Below are 11,838 nucleotides of genomic sequence, written 5' to 3' on the forward strand. Positions count from 1 at the left end.
TACCATCTTACGTAATGGTAGGCCGTAGGTATGCCCCGGACCCTGTCGGCCACAATAGCCTCCACGCCACTTCGGTCCCATCGGGTACGTAACATTCGGGTGGCACAAGCGCGGCCCGCGCGATAATTAGCCGGTGTAATCTGATCCAACGCAAGCGAATCCTTTTTTCGGATCGCGGTACTCGCGGAACCATACCGGGTACATGAATTAATTATTAAGTCGTTTACCCACGGAATCCGTAATTCCTTTCGTATATTTGCGTTAGGCGGATCGCCCGGCCACGTTCTCCGATTCAAAGTTAATTAACCCCTTGCGCTATAATAACGTGTCAGACTCGTGACAAAGGTTCCATCATGGGATCTACTAAATATGAGTATCATTAATTTCTTCCAAATCGAAATAAAATTTAATTCTTCTGTTATTAAAATATTGAAACGGAAGTAAATAAAGACAATATAATAAACAAAAATTATCTGTTCCTATTATTAAAAATATTAAGGAGAAGTAAGTGCTAATTGACGCAGCGTGAAAGGCAAGGGATTAATGTATAATGTCTGTTCAGACTTCTATTAGAAATATATTACAATTTTTATCATCGATAAAAATCTGTCACGATCTCCAGATATATAATAAAAATTCGTTATAAATTAAGCTGTCGTATGATTTTATACTATACAATACAGCTGTTTGAAAGCTATAAATCCAGTTATCTTGAAAATAACGTATTGTTGAGAAACTGTTAAATACAAAAGTTATTGTTGTAACTGAAAGTTATGACTGTTTGATATAACTAGACTGCGGATTTTATACGTTTTTGACAGAAATAAGTAGGCGTGACTAAAGATAATAGACATATTAGATGAGTCTAAGAAAATCAACGCGCCAGTTACAATTATTAAAATTATTAAACGAGGAATGAAATTTCCGTCCTTTACAATCGTTTCTAACAATCTGTACGTAACAATTTAATGAACAATTTTTAACATAACGATCCGCAGTCTAGTTCAGACTATTTCATAATCGGCTCGTCGAACAATAAAATGAATTCGTATTCAACGAGACATCGAATTTCAGCGAGCGAAAACAGTTTTGGGAAATGATTCGTTCCTTATTTATGAAAAGTGGCTGACAAGATTTATATAGTTCCCGATTCGAACGATTCAATCAGTCAGGCTCGGGCGGCAGGCCGGTTAATTGGTCGGCTACTCACCATATAGATCATCATACGTAGCAACCTCCACACCCCTGGCATCCTGGAGGTCCCAGCCTCTCACGATGAGATACGCTTATCTGCAACGAGACAAATACCGGTCGTTAGAGTTCGTTTTAATTTCGATAAAAAGGCCGCGCGCGCGCGTCTGGCGGCCGGCTAAGCTGCCGGAATGGGCTCGCAGCCGGATCTATTTTAATTTATCCGACCAGCATGGTCTAGCGAGCAAATTAACTGAACACCGTCGGCCAGGTCGCGGTTCGAATCCCAAGGAGGTCTCGGCGCAAAATTGATTTGCCGAGAGAAATCATGGTTATGGAGTTTCGAGTGTACGCGCGTACCCGATCCATTCCGTGGAATCAGGATACCCGGCTGCGTTCGAGATCGGTTAACTATGAGCGATCGAGATTATTAGTCTCGAAACTATTGCTTGTGTTTTGCCACGGTTCTGTGCCGAACCGACGCGGCACCGATAACACCGGCCCATCCGTGTTTTTACCAGCGCTGCGATTTTGAACTCGGATTACAACGACGCGTTATCTTAACACTTAACGGACGGGCCCCGTAGATTTACGTTTCTCCATTCTGACTTCCTAGGACGGGCCACGTTTTACGTTTCTGCTTGAATTTTTAGTACGTTGCGTTAGTTTTTTCATTTTACACACATTGTATTATTTTTTCTTAGTGCCATTAGTTATAGCACTATCTGCTTGTTGTTCCTATGGCGTAGTTTCGATTTTAGAATGTATTTCTCAATCATTTTATAACGGTAAAAATGGCAAGTAGCAAAGAGCATATCACACGCTTAAAAAATACTAAACGCTTTAATGAATACTCTTATGAAATATTATAAGAAATATAATTGTTTTAATAAACTTTTATTGTAGTTACAACACTTTAATCCTCTTACTGCCGAACAACGATATATATTCTTATTATTTTTATCAAAGAAGAATTTCATTTCTTATTTCTCCTCCCTTTTTGACTTTGGTGCTTATTAAATTTTACAAAATTCTTGCGATTTCTTTCTGAAACCTTATCAAACTATATCAAACGAGTTTTGTACATTTCGCTCGGATATACAGGAGTCTTTCGGTCGGCACTAAGAGCGTTAAATCTGTACATTCATGTTTATTTAATTCCCCTGAAAAATGCTCGGAAACTAGGAAAGACAGAGCAGTTTCGACCCGTCCGTTAAGCGTTAAATCGTGGCAAAAAATCACGGAACCCTTTGAGCTTATCGGACGTTGTAAAAGTTGCTTGAAAACCAGCGAGAGCAGATCGGATATGTAAAAATTTCAGTCCGGTCGCAAACGTACACGGAACTTACGGTGGAACTTCCACGAACTCGTTACGGTTCTGATGTTAAAAATACTTTAGCGACTGCAAAAAGACGGTTCGGTTCTCCAGGCATTAAGAACTTTGCTTATTATAATATTCACGGTGAACTTTCGAATATTGTAATATCCAGCCACTTATCCGGGACGTCTTAGGAGCTCCCGCGGAACATCCGAGGAGAATTATTCGGAGAATCTCAACAGCAAAAATATGTTGCAACGTGATTTCAACGAACGATAGACAATTCTATTAGGTTCGTGCATATCTTGCATTGCATATCTTTTTCCAAAAGCTGTTTATTTCACTAAAATATGCTCCATTTGCTCCGATACGAAATTTTTCAGACTGCCTTTATTTTCATACTGTTCAGCCCATGTTCTAAATGTTTAAACAAGTGAAAGTCGACTGGCGAAAGGTCCGTCGAATAAGCTGGGCTCTGAAAAATTTAATCTTTTAATTAATTTCTTTTCGCAATTATTTTGCACGGCGTACGCGACCGAGACGAAATTCAAAATAAATAAGAAAATCGAACACTTTTGACAAAATCTTCTCTGTTGAAATGTGACTCTGGCAATAGACGATACGACTATAAACAAGATTATGCCGGAAAGAAAAAGCATAACGAAAACAGAGAGACAACGTTCGCGTGCGAAGGAAGTCCGACATTTCATATGCACCAACCTAACACAACAAGAAAATTGACACGCACGGCATAATCGATTAAAACCTGTTAAAAGAAAGCACTCGAAAATGTAGGCCACCCTCCAGAGTTCAATAAAGTCTCCAACTATGGCGAAATTGATGTCCATCGAAATTTATCGGGTGCACGTCGGTCAAACTGTTCCAGAAACGGAAAAACTGTTCCCCCGTCGATGCTGCCCGAAGAACCGGCGTGTCGTCATTCCCCGTAGACGACCGGCCACTCCGTAAATCATACGATTTTCTTTAACACGCTTGTAAGTTGCGCGGCCCATTCAGCCGCTATTAGGCCGGATGATTTACGCCGTCGATAAATCTATTAAACCTTGTACAACATAACTGCAAAACAAACGGCGGGATCTCGCCTACATAATAAACGAGACGAATGGCACCGAAGGAACAACAACCGTCGTCGGGCAATTCCCATACCGGTTGGGACGCGGTGTTCCGTGATTAGCGTTGACCCGGCGATGATTATCGTCCGACTGTTGCGCCGATTTATCGCGCGAGATGGTCCGCGAAGATAGTCTCGCCGTCTACCGTTGTCTTTATTCGACGGACAGCCTAGCTCTCGAGTACGCCGCTGAACGGCCAGAACGAGGAAGGGGAAGTTACAAGCGCAGAATTCGCGGCCGTAACCCACTTACGCGCGGGGCTTTGTTGATTGGGACGTACCGCGAAACGAAGTCGCTAATGAATCGATAAGCGATGCGCTGCTGCCGGTCCGGTCCGGTACGGTCCGGTCCGGCCGGTTCCCCTGTTCCTCGGAGCGTGGTTCTACTAATGCTGGTTTCGCGTACCCAGTAGATCCCATGATCAACGACCGGGGTCGGTATACATCGGCGCAACAATATACCGTCCAGCGATCCGTATCGCCCATCGGGCGCGAATAAACGAACGATAGGAAATCGTAATTACATGGGAGACCGACCGTTTGCTTTTGCTTCGGTTACGCATCTTATTACACGGCAATAAATATGCAAACGCGGTACAGCGACTCGCGTTCGCCGCACCCGTGCCCGTTTCGTGATACTATATTCCCTACGTCTCGGTATAATGTGAAATACAAATACGCGTGGCAGGCAGGATGAACGAAGCGGCTGGAGGAAAAAACGCGGGGAGGGTTTGCGAGCGGGATGCAGGATCGTTGAAACACCTGTTAGAAGATTGCGAAGGGATGGAGAAGATCCGGCCGAAGGGTTGGAGGGAAGACGAAGTCGTGGGAGAGCTTAGGAACGTGGAGAAAAATGAGATAAAGGATGCGGGATAAGGAGGAAGATTTTTGTAGTAGAGAGAATATATTGTAAATCTGCTTTGCTTCAGTTTCGTACAACTATTGTTTTATTTTTAAAAAAGACACCAATTAAAAGTTTATATTATTATCTTATTATCTTATTATCTTATTATATTATTACTATATTGTATTATTATATTATTATTATATTATATATAAAATTGAACTAGTTTTTAGAATTCGTTGTTATTGCAATGTATTCGAGTAAATGAAATTTTACCAGGGTATTTAAGATGTAATAGAGTTAACATATCGTCCACTATGATAAAAAGACACCAATTAAAAGTTTATATTATTATATTATTTTTATATTATATATAAAATTTAACTAGTTTTTAAAATTCTTCATTATTGCAATGTATTCAAAGAAACGAAATTTTACCATGGTATTTAAGATATAATAGATTTAACATATCATTTATTATGATAAATTATAACTTTATAATTTTAGTTTCATTGACTGTCACTCGCGTACGCGGAGTTCGACAGACTGTGCTGTAATTATTGTTTTGTCGGTGCATTTTATTTCCTTCGCAAGATTAAGTTTCTCCATTCGTAACTGTAAAATATTTCGCAATAAAAATATATGTTATATTTAATTTCCCTGTCAAAATTGACATCGTATTCATTTTAAGAATAATATGTTTCAGTAAGAGTTTGACAGACTTTGTCTTTATTTGTCGCAAATTCGGATACTCGTGGTCAAAGATTAAACACCATAGGAATTTCTGCAGTCGATATTCGGCACTTGTCGTCCCCTGTTCTCCGGAAAAATTAATTTATGGCCCATCGGCGACGGGAGTCGATGACTCGGAACGACAACCGGATAAAAATGAAATAACGATCGCGGCTCGGCTAAAAACAGTAAAACAGTAAAAACCTGTTCCTCCCCGTGATCATTCGTAAAAGCTCGTTCCGCGATTAAGCATGTATTCGCTAGTGTTGCTTAAGCCGATGGTCCCTTCGCCGGATCGGCGGCGAACATCAATCGGTCGGCTCGCCACCGGATTACTACGAATCCGTGATCGACTTTACGACCGTCGCCGCGCCGCGGAAATCGAGGTAACGCGCGAGCCCAATCGCCGCGGAATCGCTTCGAGCGCGATCGACGCTGCCGCCGCTCCGCCGCCGGGTTCCCAAGCACATTTGCGGTTTCGTACGGTGTTCGAAGGCGGAGGTTTTTTGCCGAATTAAACGCATCGCTTGGCCGATCCTCTCGATTGACAGCGATCGGCTTACAGCCTCGTTTTCATAATGACCGGGCGGACGCCGGTGATACCACCGCTCCGAGCGGTCCCATTCTTCGCTCGACGTCTCCGATCGCCCGGCCGCTTCTCTACGCCTCCTATTGATCCTCTAACAACACCAACTCTTCGACACTTTTTTCCGGCCGCGATCTGTCTCTCACGGAGCATCGGATCTGATAATCCATCATTTCTTCTTGCGACTCTTGTTCTCTTCCTGCCTCTCGTCTTTTTCTTCTCTCTCACTCTCTCTCTCTCTCGCTCTCTCTTTCTCTTTCTCTCTTTTGCCCGGTACCGTCGAGATGAAGTTCTCGCTTGTTGGAACGTTTTTTTCGGTTCGGGTTTTAATCCTGATCAGGGGCAACGTTTTTGTCAAACTCCGAGAATTCAACTGTGTTCTTTCGAAACACGATCATTGATCCAGAATGGGGGAGCCGACCGCAGTACGACTTCCTCGAGCCTTTTTTCTCTCGTTACCACGCTCGCCGGCTTTCGGGCGCGATCCATTAACCGTATGAACGATACGGGAGTCCTTTTTCATTCACGATTACCGGGTTGTAAAGTTCGAAAGGCGGTTTTAATTGCCTTTTTAGCAGCTCGTTCTACCTCTCTCTCTCTCTCCCTCTTTCTCTCGCGCGCGCTGTCCTCACTGCGGACCCGATAAATACCCGAGACCCGGAGCAGGAAATGTTTATCGAATCGGTTTTTATCCTAACACGATGATGTAAGATTATGGCCGAGCTTTCTAACAGTTGGCGTTTCTATCATCGATTTTTATAGTTCGTCTTGTTACTACGAGTCGGAACAAACATCGTATGTACGCAGACTTGATATTTTAATTACCACACGGGTACAGGTTTGGTAATTAAAACCACAAAACATAACCTAAACACTTAACGGACGGGTCGAATCTGCTCTGTCTTTCTCGGTTTCACTTTTTAAGAAGATTGAATAAACATACATGCATGATTTTAAGTTGCACAGTAGAATCAGCAGAAAAATAATTATAACTAATGGTATCAAGAAAAAATAACTTCCTGGTCTAGTTAAGTGTTAACTAGACCAGGAAGAGTTAAAAAAGTTGGAAAACTAATTTATCATATGCAACTTGACTTTGTTGTTAAGATTAAACAATACACTTTGTAAAATTGTTGGCGTTACTGTTGAAGTGTAAAAGAACATATAAAATGAAATAAAGTATCTAACAAGCCAGGTACATTTTATATCCTATTTTAAAACAGGGAAGGTCAGCAAATGCCAACCATTTTTATTTTATAATTTTCTGTTATGCCGGTATGTAGGACTATTTTGCAGAATACAGTAATCACCGACATTTCCAGCAAGTAAGCTAGCATTTCAAGCAACATACTTTTCAAGACACTCCTTCTACATGCGTTGCTCTTCCTACCAACCTCGATGCGACGTGTAATCATTTAAATTATTTGTCAGAAACAAGATACTGAGACAACAATAATAATATCAATAATAGCAATAATAATACTAATAATAGAGACGTTAACCCCTTGCACTACGACTCTTTGCATGCTGCGTTGATTAGCACTTACTTGTTCTTAATATTTTCCCTAATAGGACCAAACAATTTTGATTTCCTCTGTTATTTTTATTTACTTTCATTTTTAAACTTTGATAACAGAAAAATTAAATTCGATTTCGATTTCAAAGAAATTAATAATATTCATATTTAGTAGATCTTGCATGAAAACTTTGTCACGAGTCGGACTCGTTGTTATAATGCAAGAGGTTAACACGGTCCGTGCCAAGCCATTTTTGCCTGACTTGTCGTTCAGGCCATTTGATATTTTGTCTAAAGACTGATACATTAAATATAATTATTAATTATTGTATATATAACAAATAATTAAACTTATGTGTTTTGTTGCATTTTGTATAATGCATCATTTTTTTTGGTCGAAATATATTTTACAAAATTACATTTGTCACAAAATAGATGTTTTCAGCGCATTAACCTCTTAGGCACGGCGCACCACTATAGTGGCTTTCGTGAATGTTTCGTGCTTTACTCAATTGTTTTATTAATTATTAAAGTAAACGATTAAAGTAAAAGTGTGTATATACAATACATTGAGAAAAGAATATATGTAATTAATACTATATATAGGTATACGAAACAAAATATATATTAAGAGAAAATGGTAATTTAGTTACGAAAAACTTTATTTGCGCAAAATCCTGCCATGCCTAAGAGGTTAAATAAATATAACTGCGTGTACCACTGGTGGTACACGTGGCATGGAGCGTGTTAACCTTGCTATTTCGCGGAGTAGTAACATAACCTTGCTATTATGCGGAGTAGTAACATAACCTTGACGAATATCGAAATGTCCATTAGTCAACCGAGTAAATCAGCGAATCCGTGGCCGCGCACTCTGCGATCGCGAACAGTTAACAATTGAAAAGTCGGTGCTGGGCGCGTGGAACGCCTGAGATTCGGCTCCGCCACGTGCACATCTGGCAAGGCCACACCGGCTCGTTTCGTCGTGGGTTTATGACACTCGAATCGTTGCAATGGACAGCCGGTTCGAAACGCTGGAACACACACGTGGGCAGCGGAACTTTCGCGGTTAGAAACAAATTTGACTAACTGATTCCGTTCGCCTCCTTGAATCCGAAAGTAACGGTACGCCAGATGTCCGTGCCATCGAGTCGGGTCATTAAGAAATCTTAATAGAAGCCAAGAACGAAAGGTAGCTTTAATCTCAACTTGTCCCCGCACCGATGACAACGCGTTCTTACAAATTGCTTTGACAATGTTTAGACGCGCGCGATTGCGAAACTCGTTTCGTTCCCCAATAAGTAGCTTTATAAATAAAATAGTGGTTAAGTTAGCGTAGAAGAGACGATTGTGTCTATGACATAAAATTGTTTATAGAAAATATATATGTATATATATAGTCTGGAATCGTCTCAATTAAATGTATACGATACAATGGAAACAAAAGGAATGGTTAGACATTGTCTAGATCCCAGAAAGAATCGCTTCGTTCAGAAAATAATTCGCGAAACTATAATTAAATTATTTAGAATAAAATTGCTATTATCATCTTCAGTTGAATAGATTTGTATATGGATTATGGATCTTTATGTAAAACAAAAATTGTTTTCATTGACTGCAAAGGGAACTTAAGCCTTTGCACTCGAGTGGTGACTCTGAGGCACCACTAAAATTGTTACAGTACGTTCCAAAATAATGTTTATATCATGAAAAATTAGATTTCAAAAATTATTAAAAGTCTAACTGTTGTTGCACGAGTTACAAGATTCAACTTCATATCAAAATACATTTTGTCATGTAAAGGAGAAATGCTATTTGTCAGGAAAGTTATTTCAGAATTACAGTTAAAACGGTGTCAAGTGCAAAGGATTAACAGACATTTGATTTTAGTAAGTCGAGTATAATACAATCATGTTCTCCCGGGCTTACATCGAATACCCGGGGGTAATTGCAAATCGCTATTTTGCGGGCGCTAAAAAAAATAATATAATAAATAGAGTATTTGTTAACAGGGTATAAGTTTAACGTTGGCTAATGAATATGAGATAAATAAATATAAAATCATGCGGAGAAAATGAAGAAAGAGATAAAAAGTGGATAACAATAAATAACAATGTATTATCTGTCAATTATCTGTCGAAAAAACAGTTAAAATGGCTTCAAGTGCCAAGGATTAACAGACATTTGTTTCTATTGTTAATGACTTGGAAAACGTACGGTAACAATTTCATTTCTACTTATTCATAGGAACCATGGCAACGGTAGATTCGATTCGATCCTCTTCCCTGCGCATTAATTCGCAACACTAATCAGGCGTATCGTAACATTAGGAATAAAATAAGATGCAGTAGCTACCGTGTGGGAAGCGGAACGCGGCCAAGGGAATTAATTAAAATCAAACGTAGCCGTGTCTTGTACGCATAAATGATTGCGGATTTCCAGCGATAGACGTCGGTTAGGCTCGCGAATCCACGTGTGCGGTTTGCGCGCTTCCCCCCCGATGACGGGAGGATACTACGACTGCTCTGTTTGCGGCGCATATCTAATTAACACGGTCGCGACGCCTGTAGCAGCGAGCCACGCCTCTGCCTGCTTTCGATTTGAATTTACATTAGCGAATACCAAACAATTACCGGTGATTGGTTAATGACTCGCGTGGCCGCCGGTGAAGAACTATCGTGCCGTGCTTATCCTAGCAGAACCATCGGCCAGGATAAACCTAATAGGCATCGAGCGCGCCGTAAAATCACGCGAATACGCCGGCCAGATTAGGGGGGCTCGAGTAGAAAAAGTTGCTCGCGCAATTTCTGGCCGAGAACAATTTACGAACCGATCAACCCTTTACGGCGTCGTTCGCCGCGCTTACGATTTTAATTTCTTTGCACTATGATTCGTTCCGTGCCGCGTTAATTAGCATTTATTTGGTCTTAATACTTTCTTTGACACGTTCGTCGCCGCGGCACCCATATCTGGGTGACATTAATTTCTGACCAATTTTGAAAATTTATTTTTATTGCAATAGATTCGAGCAAAATGAATTCGTCTATGATTTTTCAAATGCGAAAGAGTTCTAATGTCATCCCCTATGATAAATGTGAACTTTTTACTTTTATTTTAATTAATTAAATTGCTTTAATTACGTGGGAATTTTAGTGTATAATTGTCGGCGACGAACGTGTTAATAGTACTAGACAATTCCTATTTCTTGTACTGTCTTTATATACTTTCATTTCTGTACTTTGATAAGAGAAGGATTAAATGTGGTTTTGTTTCGAAATAAATTAATAATATTCATATTTCTTAGGTTGGTGGATATGAAATGTCGGATGTTTAAGTAAATATATAAAACTGTATATCTTTTTTTCAAAAGCTGTTGATTTAATCATGCATAAAATCTCTATCACGAGTCCGACTCGTTATCACAGTGCAAGGGGTTAAGTTGCTTATCTGTTTAGCAGGATCGGGCCGATCACCCTCCCGCGATAACTGTTTTCTTGTCCGATTCGTAGACGTTGACTCGGAGTTCGTCGAACGAATTTATTACTGTCCAAACTTTCCGTTCACGCGGGGCCTCGAGATTTGGGAAATAATTATCAGGAGTTCGCGGAAGGAAGTTCTCCGAACTCTAGATGAAGTTTGTAGAGAATAATCGGAGTGAGAAATGGCGGAGGGGTCGGAATTCTTTCTTTCTTCCGTGGGGAATTCAGATTTTCGTTGATCGCGACGTCGAAATTTTAGCGAATGAAAATTGATTTGATACGGTTTGCGAATTATTGTTGCACTGACGCGATTGTGACAGAGTATATTGGCGTAGTTTCGTTGGTGCTATGTTGTTTCATTCGTGTTAGAACTTTGCGCGATTTCTATCATGATGTATGCTTGAAGAAAAAAGTTTAACTGAAAATGATTATTAATTTTAAAACAAAAAAATCAGTTGATCATTTCGATTGGTTCGATAGTACTAATATTTACCCTTTGCGATTGTATGTCTACTCTCAGCTACCAAAGCAATTTATTTATCTTTTTCATTTTTACATGAAATTAAAACATATTATTGTGTTACATATGTCTGAACATTAAAACGGAGTTAATAAATTTTGTTTCGAAAGAAAATTAATTACGATCAGCATGACTTATGTATAAATTTAATACGACCGCAGAGGGTTAATACCTATAAAATCATTTTAAAAATTAGAGTATTATTGTAGCAAATAGTATGAAGAAATGTTACAGCGTAGACCAGGTAACTGTATTATCGAATGAGATTTTTCAAGGCCTAAGTGAAATTGAGAACCCGCCTTGAGGGAACTGTTAGAAATGCATTCTTTCGCGCGCGATCCGGAAGCGTTAATTAACAATTACTCATAACGCGGTCTACATACATGTTTATGCGTCATTTGCATCTCTTCCGCAACGAATTAACCGCAGAACTGATTGACACATAAACAATCCCCGTAATCTTATAGCCTGTATTAATTAGAATGCTCATTAAGTAGTCCACGAGTACACAAGTTACCAT

General features: G+C 39.8%; 1 protein-coding gene across 1 annotated transcript in view; it reads right to left on the minus strand.

Moving 5' to 3' along the window:
- Nucleotides 1–11,838, minus strand: part of M (zona pellucida domain-containing protein miniature) — a 32,850-nt gene that overhangs the window by 16,868 nt on the left and 4,144 nt on the right. The window contains exon 2 of the mRNA XM_078197314.1: nt 1,211–1,290. Coding sequence (XP_078053440.1) covers nt 1,211–1,252 — 42 coding nt within the window. The 5' untranslated portion in view covers nt 1,253–1,290. The remainder of the gene's footprint in view (nt 1–1,210; nt 1,291–11,838) is intronic.

This window comes from Augochlora pura, chromosome 3 (genome assembly GCF_028453695.1).
Source record: "Augochlora pura isolate Apur16 chromosome 3, APUR_v2.2.1, whole genome shotgun sequence".
Classification (NCBI taxonomy): domain Eukaryota; kingdom Metazoa; phylum Arthropoda; class Insecta; order Hymenoptera; family Halictidae; genus Augochlora; species Augochlora pura.